General features: G+C 43.1%; 1 protein-coding gene across 5 annotated transcripts in view; it reads right to left on the reverse strand.

The window, feature by feature from the left end:
- Positions 1-19,854, reverse strand: part of frem1a (Fras1 related extracellular matrix 1a) — a 284,482-nt gene that overhangs the window by 178,602 nt on the left and 86,026 nt on the right. For all 5 annotated transcript variants that reach the window (XM_048595363.1, XM_048595364.1, XM_048595362.1 and 2 more), the window contains exons 9-11: positions 17,456-17,800; positions 8,553-8,695; positions 6,336-6,532 (exon numbers count right to left, since the gene is read on the reverse strand). In XM_048595363.1, coding sequence (XP_048451320.1) covers positions 6,336-6,532; positions 8,553-8,695; positions 17,456-17,800 — 685 coding nt within the window. The remainder of the gene's footprint in view (positions 1-6,335; positions 6,533-8,552; positions 8,696-17,455; positions 17,801-19,854) is intronic.

The following is a 19,854-nucleotide window of genomic DNA, read 5'->3' on the forward strand; positions in this document are numbered from 1 at the left end:
GATGATCAGTGCAGACTCAATACGCCAAATAATTTTTTTCTACCCTGTAGGGATTCTATGATTCTATCTCCAGCTGTGGCCTAACAATCTCTCATTTAGTTCCAGCAACCCAAACTATTTTTTATTGCCATCTTAAACAACCTTCAGGGATTTGTAGACATGAACTCCACTACTTCTTCACAACACTACACAATATGCAATACACACTCCAACCTTGTCTAATGTATTTCTTTGCTTTGCTTGCTTTCTCCAGTGCATCACCGCACACTTCTCTGCACTGAAAACAGGAAGGTAAATACAATGTTGGCATCAGGAAGACAAATGCAATGTTGACATTTATTTTGAGAGGACTTGAATATAAAAGCAGGGATGTATTACTGAGGCTTTATGAGGCTCTGGTCAGGCCACATTTGGTGTATTGTGCGCACTTTTGGGTCCCATATCTCAGGAAGGATGTACTGGCCCTGGAGCGGGTTCAGAGGAGGTTCACGAGAATGGTTCCAGGAATGAAAAGCTTAACATATGAGGAACGCTTGAGGACTCTGGGATTATACTCATTGGAGTTTAGAAAGATGAGGGGGGACCTAATTGAAACTTACAGAATCCTGAATGGCTGGACAGAGTGGATGTTGGGAAGATGCTTCCATTGGTAGGAGAGACTAGGACCTGAGAGCACAGCCTTAGAGTAAAGGGAAGACCTTTTAGAATGGAGATAAGGAGAAACTTCTTGAGCCAGAGAGTGGTGAATCTATGGAATTCACTGCCACAGAAGGCTGTGGAGGCCAGGTCATTGAGTACATTTAAGACTGTGATAGATAGGTTCTTGACTATCAAGGGTTATGGGGAGAAAGCGGTAGAATGGGGTTGAGGAACTTATCAGCCATGATTGAATGGCGGAGCAGACTCGATGGGCCAAATGGCCTAATTTCTGCTCCTATGTCTTATGGAATGCCATTTGCCATTTTTCCACTCACTCAGCCAAATCATTGATATCATCCTGCAGTTAATAATCATCCTCTTCACTTTCAACTGCCTGGCAATCTTTGTGTTGTCTGCAAATTTCTCAATCATACTTCATGAATATACACCACAAGCAACAAGGGAACTAACATTGAGCCCTGTGGAGCACCACTGGAAAACCACTTTCCATTCATAAAACATCTGTCAACTATTACCTCTGTTTCTTGTCGCCAAGCCAATTTGGATCTAACTCATTGCTATGTGAAATAGATTATTTTGCCAACGCATAATCCTCCGACACTTCCGCCATCTGCAATCCGACCCCACCACCAAAGACATCTTTCCCTCCCCACCCTTATCTGCTTTCCGGAGGGACCACTCTCTCCATGACTCCCTTGCCTGCTCCACACTCCCCTCCAGCCCCACCACACCCGGCACTTTTCCCTGCAACCGCAGGAAGTGCTACATCTGCCCCCATACCTCCTCCCTCACCCCCATTCCAGGCCCCAAGAAGACTTTCCACATCAAGCAGATGTTCACCTGCACATCTGCTAATGTGGTATACTGCATCCGCTGTACCCGTTGTGGCCTCCTCTACATCGGGGAAACCAAGCGGAAGCTCGGGGACCGCTTTGCAGAACACCTACGCTCGGTTCGCAATAAACAACTGCACCTCCTAGTCGTGAACCATTTCAACTCCCCCTCCCATTCCTCAGATAACATGTCCATCCTGGGCCTCCTACAGTGCCACAACGATGCCACCCGAAGGTTGCAGGAACAGCAACTCATATTCCGCTTGGGAACCCTGCAGCCCAATGGTATCAATGTGGATTTCACAAGCTTCAAAATCTCCCCTCCCCCTACCGCATCCCCAAACCAGCCCAGCGCGTCCCCGCCTCCCTAACCTGTTTTTCCTCCCACCTATCCCCTCCTCCCACCTCAAGCCGCACCCCTATCTCCTACCTACTAACCTCATCCCGCCCCCTTGACCTGTCCGTCCTCCCTGGACTGACCTATCCCCTCCCTAACTCCCCACGTACACTCACCTTTACTGGCTCCATCCCCACCTCTTCGACCTGTCTGTTTCCTCTCCACCTATCTTCTCCTCTATCCATCTTCTATCCACCTCCCCCTCTTTCCCTACTTATTTCAGAACCCCCTTCCCCTCCCCCATTTCTGATGAAGGGTCTGGGCCTGAAATGTCAGCCTTTTTGCTCCTCTGATGCTGCTTGGCCTGCTGTGTTCATCCAGCTCTGCACCTTGTTGTCTCGGATTCTGCAGCATCTGCAGTTCCTACTATCTCTGATTCAATTTTGCCTCAAATTTGCTTTATTCTCACTTTGCCTTAAGGCTATATAATGGCACCATACTTGTTCCAAGAGGACAGATTACTCCATGAGAACACTGCAACAATAGGATGAAGATCTGGAGTTTTGGATTATAGGCAGCAAGCAATATCTCATCATCTCAGCTGGATCAAGTTTAAAACTTACATTGGTGACCCTCAATGTGCCAACAGAGATTTGCAATGTGTTGCAGGCAAGCCATTGTCAGCAGAACAGATCCTAGAGGTGTACAACAATGTGTTTACAGAGCCAGGATATCTTCCAGGTGGAGTAAATTAAAGTGTAAAATCAATTCTGCATTTGCTGAATAAAGTTCTAGCTGCCCTCAGGGCCAACTTAAAGGACAACATAGAGGAGCTGGAAAAGCAGGGAGTAATCAAGAAAGTGACATTTCCAACAGAATGGATTAGCAGCATAGTAACAATGAAACAACCTGCTGTGAATATGCATTGACCCAAAGGATCTAAATAAAGCTCTGAAGAGGTTTCACTCCACCGAAGGAATTTTGCCAACTTGTAAAGTCAAAAATCTTCATGACCCTAAATCTACAGCATGGTTACCGGCAACTAACTTTCTAAGCATATTCTAGAATCTTTTTGGTGATACACATGGTTGCACGTGCTGTTTAGCATATCCATGGCTCTAGAGGACAAGATGAGATAGTTAGCAATCGTCTCAAAGCAGAAGCTGCAGTGGATGATAGTTTACGGATGTAGACCCACAGTGGAAGAAGCCATTGTGACCATAATTAAAATCTAATGTGACTGCTCAACCTGAGCCTGCAAATAATCATGATTAAAGATACTCGAAGTCAAGTTGATAGACCTCGTACTGACAGCTAAAGGTCTCGTCCAGATCCTGAAAAATTGAGAATCGAAGCAGCAATTCAGTAATCAATCCATGTAAAAGCAGTGAAACAATTTGTTGGATTTGTCAAACTATTGGGCAAAATTCCTGCAGTAGTATTGGGGCACAAGAAGCAGCATTCACCAAAATCGAGCAACTAGTAATGACAATGCCAATGACAACAGTGAAATACCATGATATAAATAGTGAAGATCATCCTGCATTGAAACGCCAATGAGGGGGGATTTGGAACAATCTTAATACACCAAGGACTTGGAACAACCTTAATACACCAAGGACAGCCAGTTGTATTTACATACAGGACATTAACACAAACGAAAAGACACTGTAGTCGGATTGAGAAAAAAAAAGGGCCTAGTTGTTGATTTTGCTTGGGAACATTTTCAATAATACCTACTTAGAAGAGACATACTGACAGTCTAGTCTGGCCTCAGGCCACTTCAAAACATTTTCCTCAAGCCGCCACTAATGCTCCAAAACATCTTCGAAGAATGTTATTTCAGTTAGAGATACATCTAGACATAACACACAAGCAAAGGAAGCTGATGCTTATCATAAACTGCATAAAACAGAACTCCCAATGAAGGAAATAGAGAATGCTACAGCAACATGTGAAATGTTCTAGATCCAATGATAGCAACATTTACAAAGCATTTAAACCGATGCATGAACAGGCAGGGAATAGAGAGATATAGACCATATGCAGGCAGATGGGATTAGTATAGAATGGCATCATTGTCAAGACAGAAATGTTGGCTGAAGGCCTGTGCCATATTATCCTTAGTTCTATGTTCTGTATTGTCCAATATCCAACAGGCTTTAACTTTCTGTCCAATCTGCTATATAGGACCTTGTCAAATCCACTACACTAGCTTAATCATTCTTCCTTGTTATCTCAAAACATTCAATTAAGTTAAAAGACATGATCTTCCATTGACAAAACTATGTTGATAACCCTGATTAATTCTTGCTTTTCAAAATAACACTAATCCTATTATCCAGTATTTATTCTAATGATTTGCCCATCCCCTATCCCTCGCACCCCTTTTCTATAAACCTGCACTCCAATGAATCTGACTCACTTCACTTTCACAGACTACATCCCAGATCGTTACAGCCCTCCGCATGTCAAGAATCTTCATTTTCTATTTGCTTCTGAAGACAATGGCCTTAAATCTGTGTTACTAACCTTCCTGTCACTAGGAATAATGTCTTGTTATAAAAAATCCTTAAAAGTATTGAAAACTTGCATTAAATCATCCATTAATCTTCCTGGCTATAATCAGGGGTTCTCTGACATTTCCATATGTCTGAAGTTCTTCATCTCCAAATTCATTCTCGTAAATCTCTTCAGCACAATACAGCCTGCTCTGTATGGTACTTCCTCATTCATCATTCCAAGCAGCATCATTCCATTAGCTTTACATCCTTCTATTTCATCACTCTTTCTATACAACTCCTTAAAATTTCCAATCCTATCTTTATTGTTTATGACATTTTATGTCATTTGCAAATTTTGATTTATATTTTATAGACAAAAACCCAGGTTGAAACAGAATATTGACCCAATATCAACCCCATTGCACATCCAGAAAAACAACCAACACTATTATTATCCACTTTCTAACCCTTCATTAATTCTGCATCAATGTAACCACTGTCCCTTTAATCCAACGGGTTTCAGTATCATACGCAAGTCTTTCATGAGGTATTCTGTCAAGCACCTTCAAGAAGTCTGTATATTATGCTACTTTCCTCAATAACTTTTTCTGTTACTTCATAGATATCAATCAAGTCTGACAGAATTAAATCTAGTTTACAGAAATCTGTCATTTATTAACATATCTCTAAATTGCGCATTAATATTGTCCTGAATTATAGAGACAAATTGTTTTCACAACACCATGAGATAGGAAGAAACAGGAACAGGAGTAGGCTCTGTTTGGCCCCTCAAGCCTGCTTCACCAATGAATAGTCTAAGAATCCATCTATCTGAGCCTTAAAAATGCACAGGACTCTGCCAACATAACGTTCAGTGGCAAGGAGTTCCAAAGGCTCACAAACCTCAGAAAGAATTGTTAAACTGACTGATCAATCTTTAGTTATCAGAGTAAATAGCTCCCTTTATTGAACAGGGGTGCAACATTTGCAACTGTACAGAACTAAGGAGGACCGAAACATTCTGGCTTAAGCCAAACATATTTCATTAAGCACACTAGGTCACACCTCATCCGGAATAAGTGACTATTACGCAGAGGGATTTCTGTTCCATTCAATTTTTAGGCCCTTCCACTTTTGCTGTGGTTTTAGCAACACCCTCTTTAGATATGGGCGGCACAGTGGCTCAGTGGTTAGCACTGCTGCCTCACAACAGCAGGGACCCGGGTTTCATTCCAGCTTCAGGCGACTACCAGTATGGAGCTTGCACATTCTCCCTGTGTCTGCGTGGGTTTCCTCCGGGTGCTCCAGTTTCCTCCCACACAGTCTAAAGATGTGCACAGTAGGTGAAATGGCTATGCTAAAGTGCCCATAGTGCCCAGGGATGTTTAGGTTAGGTGGGTTAGACATGGGAAATACAGGGGAATGGGTCTGGGTGGGATGCTCTTCGGAGGGGTGGTGTGGACTTGTTGGGCCAAATGGCCTGTTTCCATACTGTAGGGATTCTATGATTTGACTAATGTGCTGTGCAAGAAGATTTCATTTTTGGCCTTGAATTGTCCTTGCACTAACTTTAACTATCCTTTTGTACTTTATATATTTGCAAGATACTGCTTGGGCTGAATTTTCCAGAATCTGCTGAAGTGGGCTGGAATGTTGACACAGGGTATTACAGGTGGGGCTGCAAAATGAGAAGGTTCAATGAGAATTGAAGGGACTGTTTTCTTCCCAATGCAATAGCATCGTCCCAGAGTGAGAGAGAGAGAGAAAATTTGGAGGACTGTCCTCACTATCATTTAGGATGGCTCTGTTTGCAGAGCTTCCTCCTCCTGCTTATTGTTTCATTGTCGAACACTACTCACAATTGCATGTCACAGGACTACAGTATTCAGAAAGCAAAACGAAAATAAGAGCAAAATATTTTGTTGTGAATAGTAACACGAACGTTCATGATATTTGGCTTACTTATAACAATGCGATAGAGTTAGGTATGTACCAACCTACCCAAGCACTGAAGTAAAGAATGGACCGGTTGTTATTGTATATATAATTTCTCCATCAGGTATCTCAGCATCAGTGAAATGTAGTTGGTTCTTTGTTAGATATGCTATTTCAGTCTCCTTGACAACAAGATGGCGCACAGCCCACGGTGCTTCTTTGGGAAGCTGATCATCCACTGGTGTAATATGAATAATTACAGTCTGCGATTAAATTATTTTTTGTGAGAAAAGACTGGCTGGGCTTTACAGCATTAAAGAATAAAATGGCATGGATAACAGATTAGTGAAAAATAACAGTACTTAGTAAATTTAAATGTTTAATAGAAAACATTTGATGCCATGTTTGCGTGTTTGATATTGTTGTGCAAACATAGGATCATTCTCCCTGACAGCTTCATCAGGAAATCACTGGCACTGTGCTCACAATTTCTCAATTTTTGGCCTGCAGATGAGGCTCTTTGAACAACAACAACTTACACTTACACAATCGTGCTTTTATTGTTATGAAGCATCCCATTACATTTAACAGAAATGTTACAAAGCACAATTACACAGTCAGGCACAATGTGATATTGTCATAGAATCAATACAGCACAGAAGGAGACCATTCAGCCCATTGAGTCCTTATGGGTTTGAGGTAGAGGAATCCCATCAATCCCATTCCCTCACTGTACTCCAGAGCCCAACAAGTTTATTTCCCTCAAGTGTCCGTCCAGTTTGCTTTTGATATCATTGATCATCTCCAATTCCACTACCTCCACAGGCAGTAGGTCCCAAGCCATTAACACATACCGAGTAAAACTCTTCCTCACCTACTGCCCTGCAGCACTTATCTAAAACTTTAAATCTGCGTACCTCTTGTCTTGGCATCATCATCACCGAATAGGAACAATTTTCTTTCTCAATTTTATTTAAACCTGTTTTGATCTTGAACACCTTGATCAAATCTCCCTTCAACCTCTCTTGCTCCAAGGAGAATAGCTCCGGTTACCTCAGTGTAAACTTCTAACTGAATTTCCTCATTCTTATAACATTTGAATGACTCCTCACACCTTCTCAAGGATCCAGACTGCCTTCCTAAGGAATGGTGACCAGAAGTGGATGCAATACCTCATCTGAGCTCTGACCATTGCTTTATGAAGATCCAGTGGAATTTCCCTGCTTTTGCTCTCAATCCCTCAACTTATAAAGTCCAAAATTCCATATAAATGGATTGATCCACATAAACCTACAGGCATTCTCTTTTGAACAATGCTATTAAGTCGAGATCACCACTCTCTAACTTTCCTGCCAAAATATATCACCTCACAGTTCTCTGTGGTAAACTGCACCTTCTACTTGTTCACCCATTCCACTCACCCATCTATGGCCTCTGGCAGCTGACTAGTATCATCTCACTGTCAGCGACACCTCCAAGTTTGGGATCACTGGCAAATTTTGAAATTTTACTTCGAATTCCAACATTGAGCTTTGTGCCAGTGGAAACAGTGACCAGATTAAACAGAATTAAATTAAATGGCAAATGTTAAATCATAGAATCTCTACAGTGTGGGAACAGGCCATTTGGCCCAACTGCCCCTCTGAAGAGTATCCCACCCAGACCCATTCCCCATGTCTAACCCAAACATCGCTGGGCACTATGGGCAACTTAGCATGGCCAATCTATCTAACCTACACATTTTTGGACTGTGGGAGGAAACTGGAGCACCTGGAGGAAACCCAAGTAGACAACGTGCAAATTCCACACAGACAGTTGCCAGAGGGTAGAATCGAACCCAGGTCTCTGGTGGTGTGAGGCAGCAGTGCTAACCACTGAGCCACCATGCCGCCACAGTATTCCAGTGAGATGCAAAGAATTTTAAAATTTCTTTTGGTTCTTATCTGGCATGAGCTGCTTCAAAGAATATCAAGAGCAGATTCACGACTAACTTCTAAAAGCAAATTGAATGAATACTTGAAGGGGAGAAAAACTGCATGGTTATGGGCAAGGAGAAGTGCAGAACTAATTGAATGGCTCTTGCAATGAATCAGTCCTCACACCATGGGTCAATTCTGTTATTCACAATCCCTTCAGTGTCTACATTTTTCATCATTTTGAAAGCTTCCTTCAAACCCCCTCTATTCCAGTGAAAAAAAATCACTATGTTTTTTGTCTATTTTCCAGCCTACTTGTATAATATGCCTACCCTAAAGATTCAAACTGTTTGATACAGCCAAATACCTGAGGATCTGAGAGATTTGGTGGTTCGTGGCTGTCAGACAGGATAAAATCAAAGGAATCTTGAAACACTTCATCTCCCAAGTGGCGGTAATAGATTTGAGCATCAAAGAGATCACTCTGCAGAAATCTAGTGATGGGGTAACCTGTCAAAAACAAGATTTACAAAACATGTAAACAGACAATGACTAAAATTCCATGAATTGGGATGCCACAGTTCCCTGTGTGGTCTCATTATATCATCCATAATTAGCAATTTACATTGATTACAAAAATGGTTCAGTTCATGGTTAACACCAAGTTCACTGATTTCAACTATGGCATCAGGTTTGGACATTGTATTTAGCATCAGACAGCGGTCTCTTTCATGAACATTTTCCATATTATCCATCTTAAAGTAAAGCAGGATCTTGCCAAAGTTGACTGGGAACAGCTCCTTGCGGGATGTGAACAGCAGTGTACAGTGGGGGGCATTCAAAAAAGGAGCTGGAAAGAGTACAGGTCCAACATGTATCCTTTACAGTGAAATATAGAAGCAATAAATTCAAGCAGCGCTGGGTGTTGAGGACAATTCAGAATTGGATAAGGAAGAAGAGTAGGACTTTTAGCAAGTGCAAAGGGAGCAATTCAGCTGCGGCACTAGAGGAATTTAGGATGTGCAAGAGGGAATTTAAAGTGACACGATGGTTCAGTGGTTAGCACTGCTGCCTCACAGTGCCAGGGACCGGGTTTCGATTCCACCCTGAGGCGACTGTCTGTGTGGACACATTCTCCCTGTGTCTGCATGGGTTTCCTCCGGGTGCTCCTCCCATAGTTCAAAGATGTGCAGGCTAGGTAGATTGGCCATGCTAAATTGTTCACAGTGTTCAGGGATGTGTAGATTCAGTGGGTTATAGGGGGACGGGTCTGGGTGGGATGCTCTGAAGGTCAGTGTGGACTTGTTGGGCCGAAAGGCCTGTTTCCACACTGTAGGGATTCTATGAAAAGCAGAAGGAAACATGACAAAGGATTTGCGAACAGGATCAGGGAGAATCCTAAGATATTTTATAAATACATGAAAGTGAAGAGGTTAACCAGGGAAAGAGAAGGGCCCATTAGGGACAAAGGGGACAATTTGTATGTGAAGCAGTAGAATATTGAAATTATGTTAAAATAATATTTCTCTTTGGTCTTCACTCTGGAAAAGGAAAACGCAGGTTCAGAAAGGGTCTCTGTTGAACTTGCGAGCAAACCCGGGTTCGATTTCAGCCTCAGGGGACTGTGTGGAGTTTGCACATTCTCCCCGTGTCTGTGTGGGTTTCTTCCAGGTGCTGTGGTTTCCTCCCACAGTCCAAAGATGTGTAGATTAGGTGGATTGACCATGCTAAATTGCCCATTGTGTCCAGGGATATGTAACATTAGCCTTGGCAAATGCAGGCTTACAGAGATAGTGCAAGTCTAGGTGGGATGCTCTTCAGAGGGGTGGTGTAGATTTGATGGGCCGAATTCCACACTGCAGGGATTCTATGATTCTAAGATGGTTATAGGTTAGTGGAAGATATAGATGGATTGGTCAGATGGGCAGACCAATGGTTGATGGTATTTAACCCTGACAAAGATGATGCATTTTGGAAGAAGAAACATGATGAGACAGTAATTAATAAATGTCAGAACATGGGTAGCTCAGAGGAATAGAGGGATCTTGGGGTAATTATTCATTAATCTGTGAAGTTGGCACAGCATGTGAATAGGTTAACTAAGAAGGCATATGGTTTTATCAGTTGTGACATTGAGTATAAGAACAAGGAGGTCATGTTGGAGTTGTCCTAAGTGTTTTTAGGCCACAGCTGGAGTACTGTGTGCAGTCTGGTTACCTGACTACAGGAAGGATGTGTTAGCAGTAGAGAGGGTACAGAGGAAGTTCACAAGGATGTTGCCTGAGATGGATCAATTGAGCTATAAGGAGATACTAGATAGGCTTGCATTGTTTTTGTTAGAGCAGAGAAGGCTGATGGGGGGACATAATTAAGGTGTTTCAGATTATGAGGGGTATGGACAGATTGAGTACGAAACTGCTGTTCCCCTTGGTTGAGGGATCAATCACAGGGTACATAATTTTAGGGTAAGGTGCAGGAGTCTGTGAGGGAGTTTGAGAAAAATCCTTTTCACTCAGGTTGTGGGAATCTGGAATGCACTGCCTTGGAAGTTGGTGGAGGCTGAAAACCTTACAACCTTTAAAAAATATTTGAATGAGCTCTTGACATATCATAACATTCAATGATATGAGGCAGGTGCAGGAAATTGGGATTACCGAGCCTTTAGTGGTAGTTATTGTCAGTGCAGACTCAATGGGCTGAAGAGCCTTTTCTGCACTGTACGACTCTATGGATTTTCCATTGGGAAGCATATGTACTTGTCAAAATTTAGTTCCATTGGTTTTGTAACCGAAGTGCTAGCAATGAACATCGAGACAGGAGGCAGGAAGAAAGGTTATTTGGAAAGGCCTCCCCTTAAAATAAAGCTCTTTATTGACAATACATCAGGAAGTTATGGAAGGGGAGGCACCTTATTGATTGTTCCTATGGAGCAAATGTTCCTGACTTCCAGATATCATATCGACTGTGTGCAGTACTTCAGTGGAGAGCTCCATCCCATGACTTTATCCCCATGTTAAAAATAAACCTCATAAAACATTTCTCCACACTTTACCATGCACACCTTCTGATTCCCTCTCCCAACGCCCTATACATGCCAAACTGTGCTCCTCTGTCCATCTTGTGGTACTGTATAGCTCTTTTAGTGACTTTGCCTCAATTTGTAACCAATGACTCACCATTGCTCATCCACATGGCTGTTTAAATCCCATATGCCACTTTAGTGCCAATTCATTCCAACCCATGATTCCTGATCGAGCACCATTTTCTCTTAAACTCATCCATGACAATCCACACAGTATCTCACCATGGGCAGACCTCAGAACCATGCTAGTTGAACTAAAATAATGTTGCAAGTGTAGACTATTAATGCCACAAGTAAAAATCATATTAATAAAAACCCATTTTCTATATTTTAATCTTTGAAGTATTTACTTACTAAAACAACTATTTGTATTCAAGTCCCACATCAAAAATTTGATCATTAATTGGAGCTGTTAATTGAACTGTAAACTTTTCCACCTCATTCCCCCCCCACAACACATAGAGATTATAAATTGTAAAGTCAGTTATGCAGCACCAATTCAATGAAAATCCTCAGGTTTACCTCAAAAACTGACAACTGAAATTGCAGGGAGTGACAGCAGGCTGTTCATATTCAATTTGCAGAGCTTGATTGAAAATACCTTGACAACTCCACAGTTCCAATGCTTTGATTCAGTAATTTTACATACATTTTTGTTATCTTTTAATAATCAAAAAGGACATTTTACCCCTTTACAAAGAGATATATGGATTTGTCCAAAACTATTTCTCTACATGACTTTTACAGCTTAGAAATTTTGTGTAAATGCCTACAGCTTATGGGCTTCCAGCTTCCCCTCCATGTCACATGCTTTCCTGACTTGAAAATATATCACCACTTTTTGTATCATCACTGGAGCAAAGCATCTTCCCTAATGACATTGTGGGAGTGCCTTATCCTACTCCAGTTATTCAATAACAAGATTTATTATCACCATTTCAGCGCCAGTTAGAGGCAGGCAATAATCTTTAATCATGATAGTATCATAACACCTTTCGAAGGAATAAGGAAAACAAACATTCTGGGCTTCAAAAAGTAGAAGCTCACAAGGATGTTACCAGAGGGAAAGAAAAGAGAGTTTCAGTTATGAGGAGAGGTTGGAAAACTTAAGATTGTTCTCAGGGAACAAATAAGATCAAGTGGAGTAACAAAAACAGAAATTGCTAGAAAAATTCAGCAGGTCTGGCAGCAGCTGGAGAGAACGTCTAGTGACACTTTTTGGAATAGAATCCCTACAGTGTGGAAGCAGACCATTTGGTCCATCAAATCCACACTGACCCTCTGAAGAACGTCCCTCCCAGACCCACCCCATCTCTAACCCACCTAGCTTGCACATCCATGGGCAATATAACATGGCCAATCCACCTAAATTGCACGTCTTTGGACCGTGGCACAAAATTGAAGCACCTGGAAGAAACCCTCACAGACATGCGGAGAACATGCACACTCCACACAGTCACTCAATGCTGGAATCAAATCTGGGTCCCTTGGCACCGTGAAGTAGCAGTGCTAACCACTGAGCTACCTTGTCACCCAACTCTCAAATGATGTTGGCCAGGGAGCATAGTGGTGCAACAAACTGGTCAGCTACAACAAGCTCAGGGTCATTTTTACAGACACAACATAGGACACCCAGCATGTGGTTTGTCTTTGCAGAGTAGAGGCGACCACATTGTGAACAGTGTATACAGTAGACTAAACTGAGTGAAGGGCAGGTAAATTGCTGCTTCACCTGGAAGGTGTGTTTGGGGCCTTGGGTTGTGAGGAGGAAGAAAGTAAATGGGCAGGCATTACACCTTGTGCGATTGCAAGGGAAAGTGACATGTTGGTGTGGGGAGGCATTGGGAGTAGAGGAGGAGTGGAGCAAAGCATCCTTGGAGGGAACTGTCCCTGTGGAAGGCTGACAAGGGAGGGGAGGGGAGTATGTGTCTGGTGGTGATATCTCACTGGGGGTGGTGGAAATAGTGGCTAACAGTATGTTGAATGTGGATGCTATCAGTGTTGTGGGATGGAAGAGAAAGGGTGAGAGCAGAAGTGCGGTAGATGAGTCAGACATGGCTGAGGACCCTGTCTTGCAGTGGTGGGGAATCGTTGGTCGAGGAAGAGAGTGGTCATTTCAGAGGCCCCCCTTGTAGAAGCTTGACATCATCAGAACAGATACAACAGATCCGGGGAAATTGGGAGAATGGAATGGACTTGCTACATCAAGTAGGGTGTAAGGATCTATAGACCAGGTAATTGTGGGAGTCAGTGCATTTGTAGTGGATAGTGGCGGCCAGCCTACCCTCAGAAATGTAAACACAGATGTTAAGGAAGTGAGTCAGAGATAGACCAGGTTAAGGTGAGAACAGGGTAGAAATTGACAGTGAAATACCTGTTCAGAACAAAAGAGGGAAACAGTACCGATAATGTCATCAATGTACCAGAGAAAGAGTTGTAGGTAGGTGCCCAAGTAAGATTGGAACAAGAAATGTTCCATGTACCGCACAAAGGGATAGGCATAACTCAGGCCCATGGCCACACCGCTGAGCTGAAGAAAGTGAGAGGAGTAAAAGAAGTTGTTCTGAAGAGTTCTGAAGAAGGGTCACTGGATCTGAAACAGTAAATCTGCTTTCTCTGCGTTGATGCTGCAAGGTCTGTTGAGTTTTCCAGAATTCTCTGTTTGTGTTTTTGATTTTCAGCAGCCACAGTTCTTAGTTTTAATATTAAGGGGAGATTTGATTAAATCCAATAGGCTTTCCCCAAGGTGCAGCAGAGATAGAGTATTCAGAAAATGATTGGCAAACCATGGAGCTGGGGTGGATTTGTTCCATTTGCGTAACTAGTCTAGATCCTTTGCGTCATGAGCTGCTTTCTCCCTTCCTACTGCTGTTACTATACTGGTGTAGCCGTGGAGCTGGGGTGGTTTTATTCCCCCTCAAAAGGCCTTTTGAGATCTAGATCAGGTAATGGAAGCTGATTCAATTAAGAATGTTAAACAGGGATTAAACATGTACTCTGGGATGAGGAACTAAGGGGGTTCAGTTTGAATGGCTGTACTGAGTCCAAGTTTCCTTCATGTGTGAATTACAGACTGTAGACAATAGCTGGATCTGTTCGAATGGGGATGGGATATCTGCATACAGTTCCCAGCCACCATTTGGCTAGGGAGTCTTCCCAACTCTATAAAAATCGACACTGGTTAGGCAACTTTTGGAATACTACATTAATTTCTGGTGTCGCTGCTATAAGAAGGATATTGTGAAACTTGAAAGGGCTCGGAAAAGATTTACAAGGATGTTGCCAGGATTGGAGGGTTTGAGCCATGAGGAGAAGCTGAAAAGGCTGGGGCTATTTTCCCTGGAGTGTCGGAGTTTGAGGGTGACCTTATAGAAGTTTATAAAATCATAAAGGGCATGGATAGGGTAAATAGCCAAGGTCTTTTCCCCACACGAGTACAGTCCAAAGCTAGAGGACATAGGTTTCAGGTGAGGGTGGAAGGTTTAAAAGGGACCTATGGGACAGCTTCTTCATGCACAGGGTGGTATGTGTACGGAATGAACTGCCAGAGGAAATGGTCGAGGCTGGTACAATTACAACATATAAAAGGCATCTGGATAGATACATGAATAGGAAGGTTTTAGAGGGATGTGGGCCAAATGCTGGCAAATCGAACTAGATTAATTTAGGATATCTGGTCAGCATGGACAAGTTGGAACAAAGGGTGTGTTACCATGCCATACAGCTCTATGAAGCTATGAATCTATATGGATTTATTAATGGCGTAGAACAGCACTTTGGATCTGGAGCTACAGGTGAATTCATTGTGGAGCTTCATGATGCTGAGCAAGTTGTGGGTAGTATATTCAGTGAGATGGTCACACCACAGGTGCAGACTGGACAGGCAGAAAGGACATGGGTGACCAGCAAGCAGAGTAGAGGAAGGTAGGAGTCCCCTGCAGCCATCTGCCTTTCTAAAAGATATACTATTTTGGAGAGAGATGTTGGTGGAGATGACTGTGCAGGGGAAGATATCATGGCACCATGGTTGGGTCTGCTGCACAAGGGAGGATGAAAAAGAGCAGCAGGGCTATAGCGGTAGGGGATTCAACTGGAGGGAAACAAACTGAATTTTCACTGAATGGTTGCAGGGCATTCTGAAGGGGGAGGGCAAATAGACAGAGACTGTGGTGCATATTGGTACCCATGACATAGGTAGAAGAAAGAATGAGGTTCTAAAAGTAGAATTTAGGGAGCTAAGTAAATTAAAGAACAGGACTTGAAAAGGTAGTAATCTTTGGCTTACTTTTTCTTTGGCTTACTTAATCCTTGGCATGGTGGTTCAGTGGTTAGCACTGCTGTCTCACAGTGCCAGGAACCCGGGTTCGAATCTACCCTTGGGCGACTGTCTGTGTGGAGTTTGCATGTTCTCTCCGTGTCAGCGTGGGTTTCCTCTGAGTGCTCCGGTTTCCTCCCACAATCCAAAGATTTGCAGGCTAGGTAGATTGGCCATGCTAAATTGCCCATAGTGTTCAGGGATGTGTAGATTAGGTGAGTTTGGGGAATGGGTTTGGGTGGGATGCTCTGTGGGTTGGTGTGGACTTGTGTGGGCCGGAAGGGCCTGTTTCTACATTGTAGGGATTCTATGATTCCGGTGCCACGAGTGAGTATAGGAACAGCAAGTTAGTCTAGATGAATGTGTGCCTAGAGAAATAGTGCAGGAGGGAGGGCTTTCGTCTTCTGGGACATTAGGACTGCAGTAGGACTTGTACAAGGTGGATAGTTTCCTCTGAACCAGAATGAGACCTGCATTCTTGCACAGAAATTTGCTAGTGCTGTTGGGGAGGGTTTAAACCACCTTGGCAGGGAAGTAGGGTCCAGAGAGAATGTTCAGCAGGGGAAAATGAATGGCTAATATTAGAAGTGATAGCAAACGAGTCAGGAAGGCATAGACATTATAGTCCAGTTAAAGTACAAGGGAGTTTGACAAGGTTGCATGGTATTTAGTTCAATGTTAGGAGTCTCATAAACAAATTGGATGATTTGCAGGTACTTGTATGCCTGGTTTTCTAAAGTGCCATTAGTGTCAGTAGGTTAAACAACTCTTGTGAGGCAGAGGTGAGGGGCAGGGGGTAAAGGATTTCAAGCGGTTGTTAAACCACTCAGTGCCCCTCAATGTAACAAGCAATACACATCCAGTGAAAAATGGGCATTGGTACCCTCCCTGCATAGCTTGTTGGAGAGTGATGAAGCTGTTGTCCGAAAGAGCAGTATTTGCTGACACTGGAACTCTGGAACAACTTCACATGTTCCTCACTTGGAAACATGCGCACATGGTTTCTGTACATCATTGTGCCATGCACAAAGTCCATACTGTGCATGGAATCATAGAATCCCTACAATATGGAAGCAGGCTATTCCACCCATCAAGTCCATACCAGCCCTCTGAAGAGCATTCTACCTAGTCCCACCACCCCTACCCTAAACTTGTAATTCTGCATTTCCCGCATACACGCAAAACAAGCTCAACATTGAAACCGGAATTGGATGGGGCTTGGGTTGGGGGTGGCAGTTTGTGGGGATGGGAAAGAACAGATGGCCCGATTTACCCTAAACCACCCAAGCCCTGATCTTTTCCCCACCTCCCCAGCCCATCACTGTTCACAACTGCATCCATTAACACACATGCGTGTATTCACCATCGAACACAGCTGCCCAAAAAAAAGTACTTTATGACCAAATTCAAAAGTTGTAATGAGATGCAAAGACCTAATATTGTGAGACATTTCATATCTCCACCACAAGATCCATCACATTTCCTCACCCCCAGGAGAAAAGTTTAATCCAACCAAACCAATGAAATGCAAGTTTAGTAGTTATGTCCTCATTCTTATTATAACGACCAACCTCTCCATTACAACTAACTTTGCAGTCTTAATCATTCTTTGTTAACTGTTGGTTGGGAAAAAATATCAAATTGAGTAAAAATCCAGTTCACCTTTTTATATGTGAACCATTCAGTTGTAACATGGGCTAATGAAAGAACACAGTGTGACAGCTACTGATGAGAGAACAAGAAATATCAGGGCTACTCTGTTAGAATGAGATCTAAAGATGTGTTGTCTGGCAGAAGAACTAATTTTCAATAACAAAATAAAACAGCAATACATTTGATTCTGCATCATCAACATCCATTTCAAACAAAATACCTGAGGGTTCAGGAGCTGTTCTTTTCAGAATTTGTCCAGCCTGAGGTGGTTTGATGATTTTGAAGATAATGTAATTGTCGCTTGAGTCCATATCTGAGGCTTGAAGCATCACCTTCTCAATCTGGATTTCCTGGTCCTCATAGAGTTCCAGGATGACATTGTTGATGAGGAATGGAGGGCTGTCATCTTTTGGAAGGATGTGAATGGGAAATTTGTGCCGGGTGCTATGATTACCATCAAAAATTCTAAATGCGATGAAGTCATTTGTGGAGTCACTGTCATCATGATGGTAATGAACAACACCAGACTTGATGTCATCAACTGTAAACATAAAACCTTTCCCACCTGCAAATGACAGAAATGACACTAATTAGTGGATTGATTGCTGAATTACCATATGACATTAATAAGAGGACATAAACTATACCTCGGGGATTCCATAATTAGAGGAGTAGGCAGAGGTTTCTGCAGCAACAGACATAAGAATAAAAACAGAAGTTGCTGGAAAAGCTCAGCAGGTCTGGCAGCATCTGTGAAGAAAAAATCAAACTTAATGTTTCGGGTCCAGTGACCCTTCCTCAGAACTGATGGTAGCTGGGAAAATGTCAGTTTATATGCAGAAAATAGGGAGGGGGTTGAGGTAGGGAATAAATGATAGGATAGCGCATAAAGAGAGAGAAGAACAGTTGGACAGACAAAGGAGTTGATAAAGATCTGGTTGGGAGAGTGAATAGTTATTAATGGGGACTGTTAGTGACTAACAGCTGGTGGTATGTAATGGCAGGCCCTGTGATAGCAATGCCTGGTGTGTGAGAGTAGGGGCTAGGAAATGGGAAAGTTCAGGCCCTAAAATTATTGAACTCGAAATTAAGTCCGGAGGGCTGCAGGGTCCCCAAGCGGAAAATGAGGTGTAGTTCTTCCAGCTTGCGCTGAGCTTTGCTGGAACACTGCAGCAAGCCAGAGAGATGTTGGCCAGGGAACAGGGTGGTGTGTTGAAGTGACAGGCAACAGGTAGCTCAGGGTCTTTTTTGTGAGCAGAACGTAGATGTTCTGTGAAGCAATAACCCAGTCTGCGCTTAATGTAGAGGAGACCGCATTGTGAGTAGCGAATGCAGTAGACTAGATTCTGGGAACTGCAGGTGAAGTGCTGAGACATGAGAAGGCATGAAAAGGCTGTGTTCAAAGTGGAAAAGGCTAATAAAGAAATGGTTGAGTGGATGGGGTGGTGCATGCCCATTCGCTTCTGCTGCTATAACATTTTGCCCATAGGCCATGTGGCCAATGAAAGGTCTCTTCCTGCTGCCCATGGCATTTTATCAGTATGATTGATCTCCCTGTTGCATGGAGACCATTCTGCTAATCTGAGTGTGCTTCCCCAATTTAGGAGGGAACCCACCTTGTTGGGCACCCTGTGGCCTATAGAAGTCCATCACCGCCAACCACGCCTTTCCCCGACCCCAACCTGTGAGGAATGTAACAATTAGACATCAAGAGGAAATCAGTCGCTAGGATGGGTGGAGATGTGGCAGATGAAATTGAACATGCAGAAGTGTAGTATGGCATTTAATGGTTGAAAGTATGATGAGAGCACCTTTACGGTATATGGGTTAATGGCAGGATCCTCGGCAGTGTGGAGGAACAGAGGGATCCTGGGGTCCACATCCATAGATCCCTCAAAGTTGCTACACAAGTTGATAGGGTTGTAAAGAAGGCGTATGGTGTGTTGGCCTTCATTGGCAGGGGAATTGAGCTTAAGAACCGTGAGGTTATGCTGCAGCTCTATAAAACTCTGTTTAAACCACACTTGGAATACTGTGTTCAGTTCTGGTCACCTTATTATAGGAAAGATATGGAAGCTTTAGAGAGGGTGCAGAGGAGATTTACCAGGATGCTGCCTGGACTGGAGGGCAGGTCTTATGAGGAAAGGTTGAGGGAGCTAGGGCTTTTTTCATTGGAGCAAAGAAGGATGAGAGGTGACTTGATAGAGGTGTACAAGATGATGAGGTATAGATAGAGTGGATAGTCAGAGATTTTTTCCCAGGGCAGAAATGACTATTATGAGGGGACATAATTTTAAGGTGATTGGTGGAAGGTATAGGGGAGATGTCAGAGGTAGGTTCTTCACACAGAGAGTTTTGGGCCTGTGGAATGCGCTGCCAGCAGTGGTAGTGGAGTCAGATACTTTAGAGACTTTCAAGTGACTCTTGGTTTGGCACATGGAGGATAGTAAAACGTAGGATATGCAAGGTAGATTGATCTTAGTAGGATAATAGGTCGGCACAACATTGTGGGCCAAAGGGCCTGTACTGTGCTGTACTGTTCTATGTTCTATGTTCTATGAACACCCCTTTGTGTGTTGCAGATTGCAAAAATAACTGAAAAAGGTTTGGAATCCTAGC

Source organism: Rhincodon typus, chromosome 3 (assembly GCF_021869965.1).
Source record: "Rhincodon typus isolate 14 chromosome 3, sRhiTyp1.1, whole genome shotgun sequence".
Taxonomy (NCBI): Eukaryota; Metazoa; Chordata; class Chondrichthyes; order Orectolobiformes; family Rhincodontidae; genus Rhincodon; species Rhincodon typus.